This window comes from Acanthaster planci, linkage group LG11 (genome assembly GCF_054643075.1).
Source record: "Acanthaster planci isolate LZ-2023a linkage group LG11, COTS_SCS, whole genome shotgun sequence".
In the NCBI taxonomy this organism is placed as follows: domain Eukaryota; kingdom Metazoa; phylum Echinodermata; class Asteroidea; order Valvatida; family Acanthasteridae; genus Acanthaster; species Acanthaster planci.
Window position 1 is genome coordinate 11,372,567 of NC_141787.1, and position 22,198 is coordinate 11,394,764.

The 22,198-nt window shown below is 41.2% G+C and overlaps 1 protein-coding gene across 1 annotated transcript in view; it reads right to left on the reverse strand.

Annotated features, from left to right (window-relative positions):
* Positions 1-22,198, reverse strand: part of LOC110984806 (uncharacterized) — a 63,831-nt gene that overhangs the window by 6,054 nt on the left and 35,579 nt on the right. The window contains exons 15-45 of the mRNA XM_087143082.1: positions 19,660-19,776; positions 19,386-19,535; positions 18,984-19,115; positions 18,488-18,766; positions 17,613-17,720; positions 17,273-17,377; positions 16,680-16,922; positions 16,109-16,363; positions 15,575-15,636; positions 14,720-14,812; positions 14,096-14,263; positions 13,510-13,665; positions 12,444-12,873; positions 11,839-12,018; positions 11,306-11,416; positions 10,391-10,611; positions 10,058-10,136; positions 9,680-9,844; positions 9,251-9,367; positions 8,757-9,017; positions 7,773-7,925; positions 7,251-7,432; positions 6,978-7,158; positions 6,471-6,617; positions 5,517-5,771; positions 4,856-5,110; positions 3,356-3,982; positions 2,845-2,940; positions 1,769-1,906; positions 1,452-1,561; positions 717-933 (exon numbers count right to left, since the gene is read on the reverse strand). Coding sequence (XP_086999208.1) covers positions 717-933; positions 1,452-1,561; positions 1,769-1,906; positions 2,845-2,940; positions 3,356-3,982; positions 4,856-5,110; positions 5,517-5,771; positions 6,471-6,617; positions 6,978-7,158; positions 7,251-7,432; positions 7,773-7,925; positions 8,757-9,017; positions 9,251-9,367; positions 9,680-9,844; positions 10,058-10,136; positions 10,391-10,611; positions 11,306-11,416; positions 11,839-12,018; positions 12,444-12,873; positions 13,510-13,665; positions 14,096-14,263; positions 14,720-14,812; positions 15,575-15,636; positions 16,109-16,363; positions 16,680-16,922; positions 17,273-17,377; positions 17,613-17,720; positions 18,488-18,766; positions 18,984-19,115; positions 19,386-19,535; positions 19,660-19,776 — 5,793 coding nt within the window. The remainder of the gene's footprint in view (positions 1-716; positions 934-1,451; positions 1,562-1,768; positions 1,907-2,844; positions 2,941-3,355; positions 3,983-4,855; positions 5,111-5,516; positions 5,772-6,470; positions 6,618-6,977; positions 7,159-7,250; positions 7,433-7,772; positions 7,926-8,756; positions 9,018-9,250; positions 9,368-9,679; positions 9,845-10,057; positions 10,137-10,390; positions 10,612-11,305; positions 11,417-11,838; positions 12,019-12,443; positions 12,874-13,509; positions 13,666-14,095; positions 14,264-14,719; positions 14,813-15,574; positions 15,637-16,108; positions 16,364-16,679; positions 16,923-17,272; positions 17,378-17,612; positions 17,721-18,487; positions 18,767-18,983; positions 19,116-19,385; positions 19,536-19,659; positions 19,777-22,198) is intronic.

The window sequence follows — 22,198 nt, forward strand, 5'->3', positions numbered from 1 at the left end:
TCACGGTTTACATGACCGAGGTGGATAAATTCAGACATGTTTCATACAGGCCCAATGTTGGAAAAAAATTGTTTGCAGATACATGATGATCAGTTCCTGCCGCTCGATATTATAGGTTTGACAGTTAATTTTTGGACTTCTTTCATTTGAAATTGCTAAAACGAAAGTTTTATATCGTCAAAGAAGGGTCGCTTGTCTTAAGTGTTGATTCCAATTTCGAAATAACACCATCAGATTAAATGGATAAAATGGATGTCAAAAAACGAATTTGCTTTTCTGATTCAACGCCATTCATGGAGTGAGACGAAAATGACAATAGATGGCACGAATAAGTGTGTTTTTTCCCCTTGATTTACAATGCTCTGAACGTGAAATCTCGTGTTGTAACTTTGAAATGGGAATCAACATATAGGGTGAGTGACCCCTCGTCTCATGAAATAAAACTTTCGTTCAAGCAATTTAAATGAAAAAAGTGCTAACTTAACCGGGAAAACCTATATAGGCCTATCTTTAATACACATCATCTGCCAAACCCATTATCTTTACAAACCGTACACATCAACTCCATCTAAGGTTTATTGAACTTGGAGCAAAAATAAAGCAGAAACATTAGGGCCTAAAGCCACGGATATTTCCTCTAACGTTCCTCGTATCGCAAAGGTAGGCCTACAATAATTGTGTAATTTGTGTAATAAAGTAATCTATATGCCCATTACCATTAACGATGACTGAATTGGTGTAGAGATATATGACTGTGTTTCCGTCACTCAGAGACGCATTGCTTGCCAAGACTTGCTGTAGGATGGCGTCGGAGGGCGCAGCGTTTTGAAATGATGCCACCGACCTTACGACAGTGCTGCCTTCTTCCATCAAAGGGACGTACACTGAAGATACATCGTTGGTTGAAGGATTCCCCTTAAGTCTCAAGAAAATCTGAAGGAAATTAAAACGATAAGTTTGAACACAGTCTCTGGCCACTGGACTCCCTGAAGAGACTCCCCGAGAATCCCTGAAGATGACTATATTGCTAGGTTTACAATGAAGTTTTTAACACAATAACTGACATAATTAATTTCGAGCATTTTGTGATTGGTATGACACGCGCAAAAATGAGAATATAAAGGGTGGCATTTTTTCACACTGGAACCATTTTGAAATTTGGTTCCAGAAAGTTGAATTTTAAGAGCACAAAAAGTGTCCTAGTTGATTTCTGCAACATTTATAGACGTATTTCCATCGTGACCAGTAAACAGGATTATTTCCCTATTATTCCTGTAATTAATTGACACCACGTGGCATGTGCGAATTGGCAATATGTAGGTAAAAAGTTAATTGCAGCTACCAATCTATTAGGATACCTCGTGAAAACGTTTGCAGAAAAAGAGAAAGACTGGCTTTGCCTAAACCACTGTAAAAAACGGTCATAATATTACTAGTCTGTCTGTTATTACCGCCTGCTCAAACACAGCAGCTTGCTTCCGGAATGCAGCCGATGTGGGATTATTAAAGGCCGGATTGAAATCCAATTCAGCTGTTACCACCATGTGCTTAGAAGGGTGTTCTACATAATTGAAGAGAAAAATGAAAATATGCTTAAACCGTACAAATTACAGCTTTGAGTGGAAATTTCAACACCGAGACTAAACTATATCTTGGTTTTGTATACTCAAAGCTTAATTTCCATAGTTAAAGAAGTTCTTCACTCTGTTGTTAGAATCTAACAACAGTATCAAATCCTGGATGCAAAAGAAGCAAAATTTACACTTACGTCGACAAGAACCATCGTCTTGCGGGAAAGAGTTATTGAAAACATTACACGTGCAAGTGAAGCCATCTTGGTTAGTAGCCGGTAAACAGTAGTGTTCAGCGGCCGAGCATCTATTCCCGGAGAGGCATAGGTTCTCATCTGTAAATAATTTGCATTGGTAATAAAATCGTACTGATACCTGGAACAAAATATATATTTTCTGACTCTTTCATCGAGGTAATGACTATTTAATGACTGCTACAACATTGCTGAAAACTGAAACTTTGTTTTATAAATGCTTGCATTCAGGCAGCAGTGTAATATTAACAAAATAATAATACCGAGCGTTTAAGTGGCACACAGTATCTCGTAGTGTTATAATCCTAAGGCGCCTGCAAATTATCATTATCTCTCCACATAGGGCTCACAACATCTGAACACTCCTGAAACTATTTCAGCTCCTTGGGGGGTATACAAGCCCAATGCTGCCATATCAGGAACCAATTGCTAAATATAACCCATATCTGTCCTCACAGCTAGGCCTACCTATTTCCTCCTGGGTGATGGAGAGAGGCACACAGGGGGAAACTGACTTGGCCAAAATCCTATGATCAGAAGCTTTAACCCTAACCACCAGGCAACAATTAATGCCCAGTACTCGATGCCTATGGTATAATTGATGCTTAAATAATTATTCGAAGCCTAGGACTGCCACTTCTCAAGTTCATTTCCTTGAATTATCGTCACTTAGGACAACTGAACAGACGCGTTGATTTTTTTTAGTGCTGAAGTACAGACTATATATTTGAAGAGCAGGGTGAAGTTAACACCGCGTGATGACACAGAAATTAGATAATATTCCTGAGTTTAATACTAACATGGGCCTGCGAGATGCATAAATCACTTCAAGTAATTTAGACTTTTAAGCAATTGGTTATTGGCTTTACGTCTCCTACGCTAAGCATTCACAGGACAGGCAGGCAGCGAGGTGTACTCCTAGGATGGAATTCGATCGCAACACGCAAAACACAATCAATGCAAACAAAGTGGGGAAAGGAAGTCTTGAAAAATATTTATGGCATACTCGACGATCTTACCTGAACACGTCACGCCTGAGTAGGCAAGAGGACAAACACACTCACAAAACTCAGTATCAAAAGTTCCTCCATTCAGACAGCTTAACGCTTGACAGCCTGAAAAATGAACCACAGAAGATCTTTTTGTAGTGCTAGGCCCTGTAAACTGGACTTGGCCTCATAAAACTAACCTCACCTAGCTCACAATTTTGGGGTAAATCAATACTCCCCTGTAAATGGAATACTACGGATTCTCATTACCCTATTCATGAAGCTTTACATTGCATTCTTTCCATCTGCAGAAGTACAGAACTCGAACAGTGAATGAGTGCGTACTCACCAGCATTTCACTCTCAAATTCCTCAACCATGTAAATACCGCAACATCACATTGCATATTTACAAGTTCAAGAGCGAATGCAGGTTTGGCCAAAAGGGTTTGGCTTTTAACAAGGGAGATTAATTAATTTCAATTAGATGTCTCCATTGCCCAAATGAGCAGGTTTAGCTGAATTATATTGACTTATTCACACCTGTGGTTGCAGAGGGTGTTGTTGCAGTGGTGGGTGATGCTGGAGTGGTAGTTAATGCTGGCGTAGTGGTTGATTTTGGAGTGGTAGTCGATGCTGGCGTGGTGGTTGATTTTGGAGTGGTAGTCGATGCTGGCGTAGGGGTTGATGTTGGAGTGGTAGTCAATGCTGGCGTGGGGGTTGATGTTGGAGTGGTAGTCGATGCTGGGGTGGGGGTTGATGTTGGAGTGGTAGTCAATGCTGGCGTGGGGGTTGATGTTGGAGTGGTAGTCGATGCTGGCGTGGGGGTTGATGTTGGAGTGGTAGTCGATGCTGGCGTGGGGGTTGATGTTGGAGTGGTAGTCAATGCTGGCGTGGGGGTTGATGTTGGAGTGGTAGTCGATGCTGGCGTGGGGGTTGATGTTGGAGTGGTAGTCAATGCTGGCGTGGGGGTTGATGTTGGAGTGGTGGTTGATGCTGGCGTGGCGGTGGATGCCGTGGTGGTTGATGTTGGAGTAGGAGTCAATGCCAGCATAGGGGTTGATGCTGGAGTGGTAGTTAATGCTGGAGTGGTTGTTGTTGGAGTGGTTGGTGTTGCTGGAATGGTGGCTGATACTGGAGTAGTGGTTGATACAGGAGGGGTGGTTGTTTCTGGTGTGAATTGGGCAATAAGACAAGATGCAACAAACGATCAAATTTCATCGATATTTTGACCCCAAATGGGTTGGTTTTCACTTTTTAAAAATGTATAAATTGGTCTGCCATCATTTGTAATTTGGTGTAATTTGTAGCAGCGTTAAGGTTGGAGTTAAAAATTGCCAAAATCCTCTCCCCAGTTGAACTCGCCCCTTGTGTTTTCCTCGTCTTTTATAATCCTGGCTTGGCAACGATTTATCGCAACCCTGTGTTCTGTTTACACTCCCAAACTAAGTGTAGAAAGAGACTGTCCAGCCGTTGACTTTTTGCATTGCGTGATTTTATGTGAATATTTAAGATTAAATTGTGTTAAGCTGTTAAATAAGGAAAACTTCGTTGAATTTAAGCCCTTCCGAGAAACTTTGATCTCGCGCAAAAAAAACCGTCTGATGACATCTCAATTACTGGCCTTACTTTATTGACAATTTACGTTTAGGTCTTGAATGTTAATTTACGAAAAAGTTCCTGATTTGCAAAATTGATCAGGAAGAGTTTGCTAAAGTTCAGTTCATGTCGGATTTGGATCGGATTCGGCATATTTTGGATTAAACCACGAAGACCATCAGGTCGAATGGTCTTCTTGCGTTAAAGCTCAGGCTTCGGATCAAATGTGGATTTTCGTCTGGATTTGTTAAATGGAATTGACCTTCTCTAACTTTATCTGATACGCATCTTTGTTGCAAATATTTTCGAATGACTTTCGTTTGTTCGCCTGTATTCACTCTTGAAATACCGAATCAGCTCGTTTTGCCAAAGAAAACATGTCTGCTGCCTAAGAATATGGAAATGGGTTTGATAGCTAAGCATTACAACAGAAATATTTCTCACCGATTACATCGAACGCGAAGCTTGCTGAGGCGAAACACCCCAAATTATTGGTCAAGGAGCAGGTCACATTGTGCGATCCTAACGGAAAGTCGCCCCCTGAGACGGTCACATTGGTTCCCCCTGCATCATCCGTACATGTTATTGCCCGACCACTTGCGTTTGTGGCATTGACCTCATCCCAAGTTACTGAAATTGATACCTGACCAGGAGAAATCTGCCGAGTTTCAACCTTAGGCACAATGATTGTAGGTATTGCTGAAAAGTAAAATACACAGTCTTAAAATTAGTCCGTTCAAAATGTACACCGAAAAGTATTTGTAGAAAAGCATTCACATAATCCATACAGATGCTTTATGGTTAGTAACTGAGAATATCCTGAAATTATTGTCGCTACTGCATCATTAGCCTTTTAGAAGCACGGCGTACACAATAGGAAGGCGCTATTTGGTTTCTGTAAAATCTTGTGTGTTTGCTCCAACTTTACCCACTTCAAACAGCGTCCTCCTGTTGTGTCCGCCATGCTTGTAAAAGGCTAATGTCTACAAAATGATCTCCTCTTTCAACTTAAACCACGTTAAGACAACTAGCCATGAAAAGTGCATGTTCCTCTGAGATTTCTGTAACTAATAGACGATGTTAATCAAGAACAACCATATCTTACCAAAGATGCTGAACGAGAAGTTTGTAGAGACAACTTTTTCAAACGGTAGATCAACCCTGCAGGTCACAACATAGTACCCCACTCCAAATACACCTCCAGTTGATGAAACATTGGTTCCTCCAACGGACTCAGTGCAAATGATGTCCTCAGCAGCGGTATTTGTGGCAGTAACGTCCTCCCACATCACCTCAACAGGTCCTTCGGCTTCATTTACGCACCGATCTTCAACAGATGGCACTGTGATATTTGGCGTTTCTGTGACATAAGAATGGCCAAGAATGGTTGCGGTGGAATGATTAGCTTCGTAGTACGTTGAAAAGTGAGAGGCAATAGTTGAATCTCAGCTAACGTATGGTTCTATGTCGAGATCCTTCACAGTTCGATGGATACCGTTGGGCAGAAAAATCAATGGCGATGATGATATTTTCTTGAATAACAAACAACTGGCTTATTTCATCACCCCTTAAACCTTTGAGGTCGGTAGCCTCAACAGTGATCGTGTCTGGGAGTCAACGTGGAAACTTGGCTTGAAAAGAGTGCATTATTCTCTATAAAGATTTGAAGGTAAATTTCAGCTTGATATAAACCAAACAATTAAGTCAAAGGTTAATTTGCATGTACTTGTCAAAATTAGCTCTAAGGCTGTGTCCGAATCACTTGGCTACGGCCGGAAATTACACAAAACTCTTTGGGAATTGGTCGCGGCCACTATCATAGACTCATGTGTGATTTCAAGCCACAGCCAAGTGATTTGGACACGGCCTAAGACTGATTATAAATGGTGCATTTTAACATAAACTGTGTAATTTTTACCTATCACATCAATGAAGACGGTTGGCATCGTGGAGCTAATTCGTCGACAAAAACGGTCGGAATTTTCGACATTGGTCAACTTTTTGTATTGGAAACGAGCTAGGTTTTCTTACGCCTACTGTCAGACTATATGGTACCTACCGATACAACGTCGGCCATCTCCGCCCAAGAAATATCCAGGATTGCAACTGCATGTGTAGTTCATCAGGGCGTTGAAACAGTTTTGATCGCAGCCACGTCCACCATTGCTAGCTGGTTGGTCTCTATACAACTCGCACTCATCAATATCTACGGGTACAGATCGAATCAGTGTTGACATAAATTGTCCAATCTATACGAAAAAGGTGTATGAAAATGCCCACACTATAAAGAGTTGAGCATGAAAATACAACCCTGTCCAACGTCATATAAAAGTAAGAAGAAGTTACCTTTTCGGGACCTAAGACTGAGGTGCTAAATAAATGAGCTTGCAACACCATTTCTGGGTCTTTATTGAGACATCAAGATGGTCCAGGTCTTATAAGCTCCAGTAATGGTAATTTTGTACGGATTTTCGGACGTAGTAATTTATTTTTCGAAGAGAGGTTGATAGTAAAGATTAGTTGTTACCGGTTGAGCCTAAGTAATTATTTCATTGTAATGCCATACCTTGGCAGCTCTTGCCGTCACCCTCAAATCCCTCAGGACAAGGTCCGCAGGTGCTATTGAATGACGGTGGGGCCTCATCAGAACAAGTTACGCCTATGAAACAAGGGTCGTCAGCGCAGGCATCATAATCCATCTCGCAGAACTCACCAGTCCAACCAGGCTTACACTGACACAACACTACCTGAGGTACCACGTAGAAACGATTCGCGTTAGTACAAACATGCATAATCTTACTCAAGCGTGTGCCTTGCATTTACCTAATTGCGTACTCACTCCAAAACGATCCTGCAGGAGATTTGTCCCACTGACGTACTGGTCGAACAGGCAAGACCCGCCATTCTCACAGCTACAGAGTTTGACGACGGGCTCCATTGTTGCATTTGCCTTACCGTCTGTTGCTAGAAAACCCAGCGAGACCTTCGACTTGTTTGCTGGGGTCCACGTGAATAGACCATCTACAACAGACGTTTATTTCAAAGAAAAGAGAAAGGAAAAAGACACACTATTAGACGAACTAAGCCAGCGAACACCAATGGCTACCATTATGATACCAAGTCACCGACGTAAAGTACGATGCAAGCTGCAGTTCCGAAGCTACCTCAGCATGATCTCCTCAATTACGTGTACAAAATGTTTGCTTTTTTGGTATATCATTACCAATGAAGGCTCCATACTTCCGACTATCGAAGGGGTTTCAGATTCATTAAAGCTTGGTTATTTCTCTCTTCACTAAAACAGAGACAAACGCAAAAAGGGAGAAATAAAAGAAAAGTGTTGATATCGAGTTTGACTGACCATCATCAGAAATCGAGGCCCCTTCCACCGGTCGTAGCAGCTGGTAGGTGATGTTATCTCCATCGGGATCGACTGCTTCTAGCTGCAACGTTACCATTTGCCCCACCACAGCCTCAATGGTCTCCACGAGCGTCAGATTTGGCGGGAAGTTAGCTGACATTATGTAATATACCGGAAGGAATTAATGGTCCATGTTGGGATGAAAGGGGAAATGCTCATTAAGATTTAGCTGAAATTAGATGGATGTCCATACTAAGGATACGCAGATCGGCAAAGCGATTCCCTTGTAACACAAACACAAAAAGAGGAAGACCACAGAGGAAGGCTAAATGAGGACCAGGCCATTTACATAATGACTACTGTTAATATCTTTCATCTGATAAGGTTGATGAATGGCTTCTCAAATAAGCCATAAAAAGTCCTTTCTTTTAATCACAACGGTGAGATCGGGTGTGTGGATGAAGTTATTGTTAGGTCATTACTTGGTTTGCGAGTTTCCTTCTTGGGATACATGCATCTTGTATATACAACTGAATAAAATACTTGGAAGGCAGGATTGAAGTGAATATTTTCTGACGATAATTTCAGTGTATTTAGCATCCTTGATATTTGACACCAGAAGAGAACCAGTGGTCCTCCACTGGTGCCAGCAATGTTCAATTTGAAGGTGCCGAGAAAAAATCTGCAACACTGCTTACTATCTGTGAATAGTGCATAGGCTGAAATTCCTGAGGAATAGAGCCGCCAAATTATAATTACCAATAATAACATTATAGAATTTATTAACTTTCTGTATTTGCATGCTTTACACGTCTCTGTTTTTCCTTTCGGTATTACAGTTTTCTGCTGAATGTAGGTACAAAACGTCACCCTAACATGTCGATAGCCCTTGGGAAAATGTCCAAGGTTGTGCAAACCACTTTTATATATCTAAACAACTTAACTGAAACTTTAAAAAGACTTGAAGCTTAATGCCGTACTTACTTGACAACACCATATTCACGGTGTTCGTTTCATTGATTTCTAATGTGGCCATACCAATGTCGGTATCATTCAGAGCCAACGAATCGTAGAGACATACTTTGCTCGACCCGCAGACCTCCATCGCCATTCGGTACTTGTCTGGGGGTGCTTTGTCAATCAAGTCTTGCAGGAAGTCCGGTGTGAAAGTCGGGTCATTCAAGGAGTTATAGCTCTCCTCGGGAGACTGGTAGTAGAACAGGGAATCCTCTTCCGCAATACGCCCTGAAGAATGGAATGTAAAAATAAGAATTATTTGCACAATATGAGTGCTGCCGTTCCCCGAACATAGTTACGACTAAAGAGAGCCAACAAAAGTGGCTGGCAGGGATGTAGACAATTATATTGGGCAACCTATTGAGGATACAACAAAAGGGGGTTACAATATTAGGCCTATGTGCATCCAATAACAATGTGAATCAGACGGGTGCGTCAGAAGGGGGTGAACATTTTCTTACAAGTTTCGCCAAACGCAAAGAAGTCCCGTTCGAGCATTTTCCCATTTGGACCTGTGGCCGGCTGTAACGTTCCATCACGCCTCAAAGTGTCATTGTTTGGCTCACCGTCCCATACACCTGTAGGCAAAAGGTAAATTTCAGCAGATACACAGAATCCAATCATAGACTGATTCATCAGTTACAGACTGAAAAACGTTTACTATAGCATGTGCAGATAGCCACACTAACCAATAATCCAGTCTCATGCCTTTCAAAATTAAGTGATTAATCCTTTGAAGAAATTGGTGCTTTTCTTGATTGTATTCTTGATTATAAAGCATTTTTTGTTTAATTTAAAAAGTTGAAAAAATTTCAACCAAAATGAGTCCAAGAACGTCTAGCAGCAATCATAAACTTCAAGAACATCTTTGACAAAACCTTTTAATGTACCTAGTAGTCCTTTCGTTTTGCCTTTAAAATCCTGGTTGAGTAGGACGGTGATGTTGGCCATACTGTTGTTGACCCCGACAGCGAATGTGACGTGTTCGGAATACATGACGCTCACTTTGATAGGGTCCTCCTCTCTCATCACCAACAGATTGTCAAACCTTAATCCTAAAAGAAAATCATAAAAGGGTGGTTACAAAGTAGGCCTAATGGCTATCTTAATTTCAATGTGACCGTTGGTCGACATGCACCAGAATCCACCTGAAGGGCTCAGCCGTCTTTGTGTGCCACGGTTAAAGTGGCCAAAAAGGTACCGTTTGGAGTAACTGTTAAAACACAAACACCGTTTACTCAAAGTTAAATTAAGATACTGGTATTTACCTTCAGCTGTGGGTGTGACCACGGTCCCATTGACAGTCGTTAGCAGATCTGTGGCATTACTACTCAACTTGATCTCCACCTGTTCTTGGATTAGAATAAATGTTGTTCATAATACAGTGTCCTGAAAAGTATTTTGTTTGTTCAATTTCGTTATTAGAGCCCGATCAGTAGTTTTCTAGCAGGATCAAAATCAGAGAACACTCTCTGAAAACTTTTTTAGGCATGTGGACCACTGCAAAGCGAACAGTGACTGGTGTAAGAAGTTAGATTACGATGAAACTCCGAGAAAGCCAAGTACTATTTTTTTTTTCAAATTAAAATCCACTCACGGACCCTTGATTCTCCGATGTACTCTGCCGCAAAACCAGAGTAGACAGTTGCTTGGCTGAGTTCGCCCGTCTCGGTATCCACTGCTCGGCGGGTACGACTTTGCAGTTCAAACACCCTTTGTCCCTCGTCGTCATCGATGAGTGCGAGTGTATATTCTCCCAGACCATTGAAGGTGTATTCGAGTCCGTCAAGGGTTACAATGTGGGGATCTCCCCAGAACCACACTTATGATAACGAGCAGAAAATAAGAAAGAATATCAAGCAGAGAAAATACTCGAGAACCGTTTCGATGTAAAGCAAAAGCATTTCAATGCTTGATGGTAAAACATACAGCAATCCTCAATACTTCAGTAAGTAATCGAAAAGGCATATTGCCGCCCCGTCAATATAATTTGCGAGATTTTAGGTTTATTTATACTGTGAGGGCCTAGCGACCTCTGTCTCATAATACGATACATCTAATTCTTAGCGGCTGAGTTCAGGCGGCTTGTTCTCGTATGTTCACGAATAGATCAATTTGTTGTTCGTGAGTCAACTGGTTATCTCCGGTTAATTGTTGCATATAACATGCCGGCATCCATGTACGTTCTTTCAGAGTAAACTTTTAAGATAGCTGGGCTGAATTCTTTTCTTTTTAAAAAGAAACATTCATTTCTGTGTTACGGAAAATATTTATTGTTAATTTTGCAAAACTCCCCTCCGTCTCTGGCTTTATAAGACGTCTCGCTATTTTTGCAGCTGTTCAAAAAACAAAATCCCACGAGTTTTTTCGTGTGTTCTTGTAAAACCCTGACGAGGAGGCGCGTAATCCTTTTCCAGGAACTGTGTTTCTGGGTTGTGTTCCCGCAGTTCGAGCGCGAGAACAAGTAAGCCTTGTCAAGAATAGGCCACCCGGACTCGACCGGTGTAGATCCTTACCCCAGACTGGAGGATTGTATGACCTGCATGTCATGAGAGGGCGCCATTCTATGTACATGTGGCAAAGATTTGACTGAAAGCAGCAATCATTGCGAGCCTGCTGCTCTTCATCTGGAATAAAATACATCAAATTTCATAAAACATAAAAATTTCATCGGATGAAGCTATGGCTCAGTTACGATTTGATGCTACAACAAGAACTGTTTTATCATCTGACACTTTGAAGAGACCGCTCAGAGAGGATTTCAAAGTCTAGTTTAATGGTTTGAGGTTACCTTTCGAACCTCACACCTTCCCATTTACTGTGAAAAGAGTTTCCCCTTTGGCCTACTTTATCGTTGATTCATGCCTTCTGTAGACAATTGGATCTGAAAATCTTAAATCATCGCCGTTTATTTGTCGTCAAGAGGTTGGGATACAAGTAGCACTCCGGTGTTTATTCTCCGTTTCATCATTCCAAAATACTGAACAAAAATGCAGGACAGTACAAGATGGCCAGCATCCCGTTAACACAATGAATGCACCTTCTTTACCTAGCCATTGCTGGTACAAGTCTTCCGTATAGTATACTGGACTGACTGGGAACCGTTCAAAGACCGAAGCGATGCTTGGGCTCCTCACGCCATACAGAAGATCACAGGTGAACACGTTGTAGCAGCATCGAGGGCCTGGCGTCCCAGGGAATTGCAACAGTCGAACAAAGCAAACAACAGCTAAAACGAAACACCGATAATAGTCTCTTGTTGGCAACCACATTTCAACATCGTTAATGTGAAAAACAATGAGATAAAACGTGTACAAAACTGTGGAATTGACTAGCAAGTTCAACTGAGTTGCCAGCATCTTTCTGGGCCCTCCATATTTGCATATTGTATTTCCATCTTATAGAATGTATTTATTGTATTTATTGGCAATACCTACCATGGCGCTAAAGATAAAGCATGTCATTTTTTGTTGTCCCTATTTCTAAATAATTTTGTAAGCAATACCAAATAATTATGTCACTTCTTTATACTACGGCAAGTGTAGGCCCCCTACATGAAAAGAGGAGGTGGATTGGAATACCTCCCTGAAGCAAACAGTTGGAGCATCGCTGTTACTTTTACTGTTCGTGTATAGGTTGTTAGTGAATGCTTACGTTCTCGAGGCACGTCATTATCGGACGGGGCCTTTGTGAATCGCCAGTCAAAGTTGGCACTAACTAGACTGCAAGGGCACGTGTCGGCAAATGGAGGGTAGTAGGCGTCAAATCTCGGGTAGGGTGTTTGACGTTTGTACCATGTATAGCAAGACAAACGTGGATTTACGAAATCATCTGGAAGTTTGTCAACTTTGTAGATCCAGCGTCCAAGTGTTCCCGAGTTGCCCACAGTATCACTGGGACTAAATGAAGAGTCATTAGGGCTGCCGATGTAGACAGGCTCATCTGATGTTCCGCAGGTGTAACCACGGATAATGTTTAGAGGCTGTAGTGTGGGGTTCCAGTTCCAACCACAAGGATCGTAGTTGATTATGGCATAACCATGAGTCCCATCAGTCGCAAGTACAGCTTGGAAAGTGACTGTCTCCTGAACATTGGAAGAAAATAACAAACAATGGGTTGATTTACAATATAGCCTCTCCTAAATGGAATGGCATAGTTTCATGAGCTTGATATTCAAACATGCATATTTCCTGCAGCGGCTCACTGTATTTTCAATTATTATCTGCATGTATACATGTGCAAGTGTAAACTAACTAAACTACTGGAAGTTTGCTTAATTAGCCTTTTGTGCGTTAAAGTTGAACATTGTCAGATACACTGCATTATCCAATTGTACATAAACATAACAATTTAAATTCCCCATAACTAAAGACACGATTGCTATACCTCTGACTTCGGGGCAAGCTTTTATAGCGACCACCGTCTCTAGAATAGGCTGGTTCCTTTGTACCCTTCTTATTCATTGAAAACATGGTATTGGGGCAAGGCGTCTCTCATTTAACTAAGCAAAAGCTGCCCCAAATCACGAAGTATAGCAACAGTGTCTTCAGTGCGGAGAATTAAAATTAGTATGTTCACCTGAATTTAAAGAACTCAGTTTTAACAGATTTTATTCTAATTCAACTCGCAAAAGATTAACTGACATGGGATACAAATAATGGCTCCCTTCTAAATATTCAGCGTCAGTGCAAATCAACTGGTTTTGGTGTACCATACTTACGAGTGAGGCCGTCGTTACTTGTACGATGTTACTCCGGACATTACTCCAGGTAATGACAAGCGCCCAGTTTGCTCTGAAATCGCTGTACCTAGTTGAAACTACGGCACTAATAACATCCAACATGGCTTGATTGACGCTGAGGTCGTTCCTGTAAACCTGTCACACAGGGACGAAGTGTTGGTGGGGGGGTTAATAACAGTACACGTTCCGCAATGCAATCGGAAAAGAACAGCGCGTTTCTCAGAGGTTTCAAACTTTGGTAACTGACTTTACCTAATCTTTGTTTTACACCGTGATAGTAGAAGGATAATATCAATTGACATGTAGATGAACTTGAGAGGAGTGGTTTGAGGACTTCTTTATACCATAAATTGCCGCAAAGCAATTGCAAGCCTAAGGAAAAAATCTTGTTAAATTCCGCTCATAGTTCCCTCACACTCTGCATTTTGGGAAAATAGTTTTGAAGAAGTTGGGGAAGTTTACTTGAAATTAGTCAAATAATTTACACAAAGGCCACAGTTTACAACAAAATGTAAATTTATATCAAGAAACCTATAATTTGAATGAATGAAATGGGGCACTTTACCTGCCAGAAAACATCACTGGTATCAGTGAATGCATTGCTGTTGACGTCCACCCAAAGGGGAGTAATCATTTTGCCAGTTCCGGAGTAAGATGGACTTTTGGCACCCGGAAAGGAAAATTTGTCAAGTTTTGGCTCCTCAGACAAAAGGATTACGCCATTGTCAGTGAACTGAAGGTGCAAAAGAGTATGCATAAATAAGTCTTCACATAATCTAAGAGCTGGGTATTAGATGAGTGGAACAGCTGGAAAATTAAAACAAATGCTAATCCTCTTTCAAAATTACAAAGAAACCAAATCAAACAAAACAAAAACACCAGAAAGAAAGAACTGTCCGTATGTGCAGTAACGTGCTATAGAAGGAGTTTAGCCAAGTGCGAAGACTCAGAGAATATTTTCAAGACCGTTGCCAGAAAGGTTCGTTTTGTAAAATCAGCTAAAAATCTTGCACCCGTCAAAATTGCACTGTTAAAACAACGTTGAGAGTATACTTGTTTATACCCACTTTTTCCACACGTTCAAACTGTCCAAAGACATGAACAAAGTTACATGTACCGGGTTTCTACACAACGTCAGAGTGATTTCACCAAATGTACTCAATACCATCATCGACTATAGGATACTTACATAAATCTTGTCATAAAGCCCTCGACAGAAAGGAAAGAAATGCGGTGGATAGATGGTTTGAGATATCAAGTCCTTCTCGCCGGTATGATTTGGCTGTAATTAAACCCGTAATTATAACTTTACAAGCGTCTGATGTATTTCAGCAGTTCTTAACTAGAAGGAATAATTTAACGTTAGAAGTATTGAAACATTAACCACTGATTTATACAGCTCAAATCATCCGGGACATCAGGGACATTCTCTACGCACCGTCTTCCAGAAAACTCGACCAAACAACCTTTGCCCGGAATAATATCAACGAAACCCACAGACCGCTTTTTATAAATAGCATTTTTCACCCTAAAAGAGCTAGGGGCGGAATATACACCCCTCGACAATTTTCAAATATAGTCTCATTACATTTTTTCCACATGTCGAATCTCCAGAATTATATTTACCCTAACAGTCACAAATCCTCCAATTTCAATACAATTTTACATACACCCTTGGGGTTAGGGTTATGTAACTTCTTCATGTATTTTGACACCAATATTGTGAAAATGTGACTCATCAGTCAGCAAAAAAGTATACTTTTCCACTGATGTGATCAATGCACACGGGCTGTGTAGTCCTGAACTTCAAATTAGGGGGCCTACCGTAACAACAAAGGAATTGATCAAATTGAGTCGAAATTTGACATTTACAGATGATAGCATCTGGTAAAAATGTCAAAAATAAATTGGGCATTACACAGCCAAGACCTTTGGGTGGAATCTACTCATTGACAGTTAGATGGTCCAAAATAGCCTGGCTCTTTTAGGAATAAAGAATAAAGAGAGTTCTACATTTTCCTTGAGCGATGCTCGCAAAATATACCTGTGATTCATCTGACAGTCGCGCGTCACCAACGTCTGGGCCATAGGGAATAAGATTGCCCTCTGAAAAAGACAAACACACACAGCTGTACAGTAATCAATATAGAATTCTAAGCATTCTTATACCCCTTACCAACCCAGTTCTTATCGTGGACCAACAAAATGTATACCGGTACCTCCGTTTCACTAGTGTTACCAGTTAAAACTGACCACCCCGTTGTCAAAAAGAAGCAGGGTATGTTGTTTGTCTCTGAGTGACTGAAAACATGCCAGCCGATTTGTGGAACATATCTGCAAACATCACGTTCAAACGTTTGGTTACCAAAGAAAAGGTATGTTCTTCCCGCCCAAGCCATTTTTCTGGGTATACCAAAGTGCAGTTCCAACGTTGGACGGGGTATAACAAAGTGTAAGCCCTATTTCAGACAATACACTCCACAAAACGTGTAACCTATCTCTCCACAAGCTTTACTGTATAAACGTAAAAAATCAACCTCTTAACAAAGGATCCTCCTTGTGATTATTTTTGTCTTACGTGTGATACTGAATTTAAAACTCCTGGGTGTCATGCAGCCAGCATCGTCAGTTGCAACGCATGTAATGGTGTGCGGTCCTGGTCCAAATGCACCTCCAGTGACACTGACATCGACGCCATCACCGGAATCTGTACAATCAATGATTACTTCCCCAGTGTCCATAGCATACACCTCATCCCATGTCACAGTTGATGTGGTCTTGCCTGGATCGGTACACTGATCAGCCACTTCTGGTACCCACAGATTTGGATACACTGTGCAAAAAATGTATTTTTCCACCTTGTTTTAGAACATATACATTTAAGATTACAAATTCCAACATTAACCCCCCCCCCAAAAAAAAAAGAATGAACCTATAATAATTATGAACGATCTGCAGATTTATAAAAATCATGAAACACGGCCGTTACGTTTTAACAATATAAAAAACTATAGGCCTAGCATTTAAACACCCTCAACCCGTTCATTTGTGACCGGAGGCAATGTATCCTCGCATGGTAAAATCAATCCAACCATGCTTTCTTGGCAGTGGACAGACTGCCTTGATCCTAAAGACCAATTTTTACCTACCAGACATACTGAACGAAATTAAGCAATCTGAAAAACCACCGCTGGCTGACGAGCAGACCACGTGGTGTGTTCCAATGCCAAAACGTCCGCCTGAAGTAGGCACGGTGCTCCCATCCTTCACATTTGTGCATGTGATATCAGTTCCAAGTGGATCATTGTTCCCGGAAAGCGTCCAATTAACATTCGCAGATGAAGCTCCGTCATTGAGACACTGGTTATGAACTTCCGGACACTGAAGTGAACCTTCATTTTCAATAAAATCAAAAGAGAAAGTATGAAGTAAAGAATGAAAATCACATCGAGAGATTACGTGTTTCCATCACAAGAAACTCATGTAGTAATAAAATCTGGGCGGCCATCTTGTGGCTCGTTCCTCTAAAGTATCCCTTCTTCCCCAGCAGCACATCAGATCTTCCGTGCCACTGTGGAACAATTCGGTTCTCTACCCTAGTTACAAAGAGCACCACTTGTTCCTTCTCATTTGAAACTTGCTGATCATTTGCCATGAAAAAACTCAAACAAACAGGCAGATGTGTAATTTTCAGTTGACATAATAAGAAGCATTGCGCGAACGCAGACTCAGAAAGACTCACCGGCATCACAGCGTGGACCAGAGTGGCCCGGATTACACTTATCGACGTCTGTGCAGTTTGGGAACGGTGTGGCTGGACCGGTGCATTCCGTCCCGTCTTCTGACTCTGTATACAGAAAATTGTCACAATTAATACCTTTTCTTAACAATAACTCAAGCAGAAAGAATTAACAACAAATGGACAGACGAACTGTAGGCTTCTGACGGATTTGAAATGTTTCTGTTGAGATTTGAGTGATGCATTTACTTAAGTCTACCAAGTTGCCCAAAACAGACTAGGCCGCGGGTTGCGATTCTTTTCCTGTCTAGTTCATGTTCAAAAGCTTTTACGGTTGACGTACGAGAACAGTCATGCCCGCAGTAGCTAGAGGAGCAGGTGCAATTCGGCGCCTCGTGGGACAGACATATGCAATTCGGGGGGTTGCCTGTTGCTTCACAGAATGATGCATCTGTTTTTAGAGAAAAAAATATCGATACCCTGATTTATTCAATTTTTTAAACAACATTTTACCACACTATGTTTTCAAAGACCATATTTTTTATATAGGTTAATTTTTTTAATCCACAGTTATTAGTGGTGACGAAGAGGCGGATCTAGGGGGCGTGGTTGGCTCACGGCTTCCATTTTTTCACCACAAAAATAAATAAATAAATAGAAAAAGAGTACAAAAAGATGGATGGTCCAGAAAAAGAAGGGACCCAGTCCCGCTAAGCGCTCGCGAACATTTTACCATTGTTTCTTTAGTTTATGCCCCCTCCCCTTTTGGAAAATCCTGGATCCACCCCTATGACCTGTTCACCCATGCGAGTTCCCTAAAGACGAGGACTCTTGTAGATGGAATGATTGATGTGTCTTGTGAATGCCGCCTCAGAAGCGAAACACCAAGTACGAAGAATGTGTGACCACCTTCAAATCCCGAACTTAACCCCGTCGGGATAGCATTGTACCGTGTGAAAAGATGAAAGGACTCATTGAAATATTGACCTGAGTCTGAACGAAGGAAATTAAGAAAGATGAGCTGAAATCGTTACCGACAGTAATTTGACTACGGGTTATCAAACAATCACTGATTGGGCCTGTTGCAAATTACAGGGTCTTAGGTAACCCCGAGCTATCTTCGGATGTAGCTGTTGCACTGACGGGAACCTACCATCTGCTCTGAGAGTAATCTAGGATGATCAAGACAATATTACGCTAATAAATGAACTCCATTACCTGGGACAGAAGCAACTGTAATGTAAGTTTCACAATCTGAGGTACCAGATGATTCGTCGGTGGCATTGTAGCGCAATACATATGGAGACTGTTCAAGATAGAAGCTGACTGTATCAGAAACATTATAGGTGGAGCCGTCGATATGAATGGTGACCGAAAATACCCCTGAGTTGTCAGACACAGAGTCTGCGTCAGGAAGTGTAACTGATGAAAAGGTCTTTCCACAAGCTGTGTAAACGGTCATATTTGCAGGACAGGATATGTTTGGGGCCTCCATGTCTGTTGATAACAAAAAGAAAAAGATCTTCAAAAACAGAATTTTAACAATAGATGTGCCAACTCTGAAGAAGTAAATTAAAATGTTCCCCCTCACTATCTTTCGGTCCTCCTGCAAAGGATGCATTTGAAATCAAGGAAGATTAGTTTATGAATAGCAGTGCCGAGAATGTTTTAATTAATTGACCATGTCTGATCGATTTCAGAGATTATACTTCACCCGTGCACGAGGTGCCATTTCCCGAATAGCCCTGATTACACGTGCAGGCGTAGTTCCTGGAGTTGTTGATGCATATTGCGTTGACATCACAGTTGAGCGATGGTGAATTAGGATCACATTCATCAATTACTTCTGGAACAGGTACGAGAACGACATAATACGTGTAAAGCATGGCTTTCAACTCCCTAAAAATATCAAAGTAATATCACTCGGTGCTAAATCACTATACTTACATCATTGGTATTTGGTAAATCTCAATGGAAAGTCGAAGAGTATGTAAAACACCTGTCATCACCCCAACATTGGAAGACGTTGGAGTACTTACACCTATCAGTGCACGCTCCACGGGCGCTAGCTGCCTTGGAAGGCTTGTAGAAAGTACACAAGATGAAATTGCATTACCTGGCTGTATAGTGCTCAGCTCCATGTCCGGTTGACCCTTGCAGACTGACCTAAAATCTTTGCAGCAGTCGTCAAACTGGTCACAAGCATCGTCGCACCAACAAACTCCATGTCGAGGGCCATCCAAGAAACAACGACCTTCACAGGAGTCTTTAAAAAGTAACATGTTGAGAGGCAGGTGTTGTTATTCTTCATTGTTATACCAAACTCACGGGTAAAAATATCATGAGTACGTAATACACACATGTATTCATATACAGCATACTATAGTTACCACAGTTACGTTCGTCAACTCCCTCGAAACAGTCAGACACACCATCGCATACCCAGGCACCGTTGAGGCAGACAGAATGTCCACAGTGAAACTCCGACGAAGAACAGGTTATGGTTTCTGATACAACCAGAGAAAAGTACTGATGTTTGTTGTTGTTGTTTACTAAACAAAATTGGAATTTCTAGACACATCGGTGTTGTCTTGAAATCACTGACTTTTTAATTTGAGCAAGTGTTGATTAGTTTACTCACCGAAATTGAAGGCCTGCAAAAGACCACCAACCGCGATTAGTGTTCTAAATTTTAATAAGTTGCAATTTCACTCTTAAGGCTTGATAAGAAAATTTGAAATTCAAAACTCTTTAATAATGTGAAGAATTCCCCTTCCCAACAAACACCTTTAATTCATGACAGAAAATATCTACAAAACAATGTCTCTCAAAATAAAACGAGGTTCAAGTGGAATAAATAAATAATGACATACAATAAACTTAACAGAAAAGAAGGATTCTCAGTAAAAATAAAAGAATTGATTAATTATAACAGGAAGATCGGAGGAGTACTTTTAGCCATCGAAAATCCTGAGACCTCTTATCAGGGATAGACAAAGACAACCATGAGAAAAAACACGAATAAGATTAGAAAAAAGGATCAGTCTTCATATCAGCCAGAAAAGTTTTTTGTCCACAAATGTGAACAAAGTGTTGTTGTGGTCGCATTTGCCCAAAAACAAGCCAACATTATGTTTCGCAGAGAAAAAGTGGTAATCAATCAGAATTTTACTTTTCATTCGATGTTTCCACACAATGAGAGGGTCAGCAGAAGATGAACGCGAGTAGAGAAAAGATATAGTTGCTGTCAGACTGATAATGAAGTAATTTGCAAGATTGACCATCTCCTTTAAACGTCCATTCTTGTACCGAAGGAGGCACCAGTACAGGTCAAAATCTTGAACAACACTCGGGAAAAGACGACTCAAGAGACTATCAGAAGATTTAGTGCTGGTTGAATGGTGCGACATATGATGAACTAATGAATGATTGTTCCTCTTTCTCCACACAAAGAGCACAAGGGAGACATGTCAGGGTTAATGTGTTGCAGAACCGGTAGACTGGGCAGAAAGTTATGAAATAGGCGAAACTGGACATCGCCCTCTTTCTTTGAGGAAGGTAGACGATATATTGCATGCCATTCGATTTTCCGGTTCTGTGGGATTACATTTTGTTCATGTCAGTATAAGTCTGAATAGAAATCTTAAGCTGGTTGAGTTCTGCGTTTGAGGGTTTTATAAATAGTCTTCGAAGACGCGCTAGTGGCATCGATGTCTGGAAGGAAGTGAACGTGAGGGGAAGTTCTCTCAAGGCTGGAATGCTCTGAAGACTACGTGTGGAGAGACGGTATCCAAAACGGTTGAAAAACTGCGGGAAGACATACACGCAAGAGGAGATCTGTCATTTCAGAGAGTTCAGCATGAAGAAGCCTGTTTGAGGACCTTCGCACTGGGCTAGCAGATTGGATATCCTCCGCTGTTTTCCATTTTCCGAAAGAGACGTCCAGTATATAGGTCTCCAACTGTACGAACACTGCACATCCGAAGACGAACTTAAAAGTATGAAATGAAGAGAATCGGGCGGTATGACAATTTGGGCTCTCGATAACTTCCAAGCTTGTAACACACGACAGTAAAAGGTGGGGAGGTGAACAAAAAATTTGGCGTCAAGGTTTATTAAGAAAATTTGAGCAACAAAATCGAACTTGCAATACTGACACGAAAAGTAGCCCATAAAAGCAAAAACAGGATGAGGTCAGTTTTTGAGAAATCTTTGTGAGTAGCGATACGTAAAAACTCGTGACTGGAGGCAGGTCAGGCCTAGACCGCCTATTTCAGGCGTACGGTACAAAACATTTTCCTTTATCTAATGTCGCCCATCAAACCGAATAAAATCTACCAGTTTCCTTTGGAGTTCACTGAGAATTTCGGGGGGGGGGTAAAACTGCAAGGACGTGAAGAAGTTTGGAAGCCGCCAAATGATTGGCTACCAGGGCTCTGCCTCTGAAGGAAAGTAGTCTAGACAAGCCCTTCCAACGAGCATGAAAGTTTTGCAATTTATCTCTACAGGTTTGCCAGTTTTGTTGAAAAAAATGGAAGGAGTTTCCCACGTGAACTCCAAGGAATCTTAAACCAGTATTATTCTACTTAAAATTTAAGGGGTTGTCCATTCTGTTTATCCACGAACTGACCCAGAGGCCTTGAGATTTAGTAAAATTCAAAGAAGCAGCATAACAACGACTATAACAATTACAAATATCTTGAATAATATTAAAAGCTTTAGCACTGGTAACAAATATAGAAACATCATCGGCATAAGCCGAAGTAACAACGGTGTAGTCAGAATTTGGAATCATAAAGCCGAAAGGTATTGAATTACATCGAAGAGCATGGAGGAGAGGTTCTATAGCTATTACATATAGTAAACCTGAAACTGGACATCTTTGTCTAATTCCCTTTTTAAAAGGTAAAGGTGCCGTTAAGGAGCTAC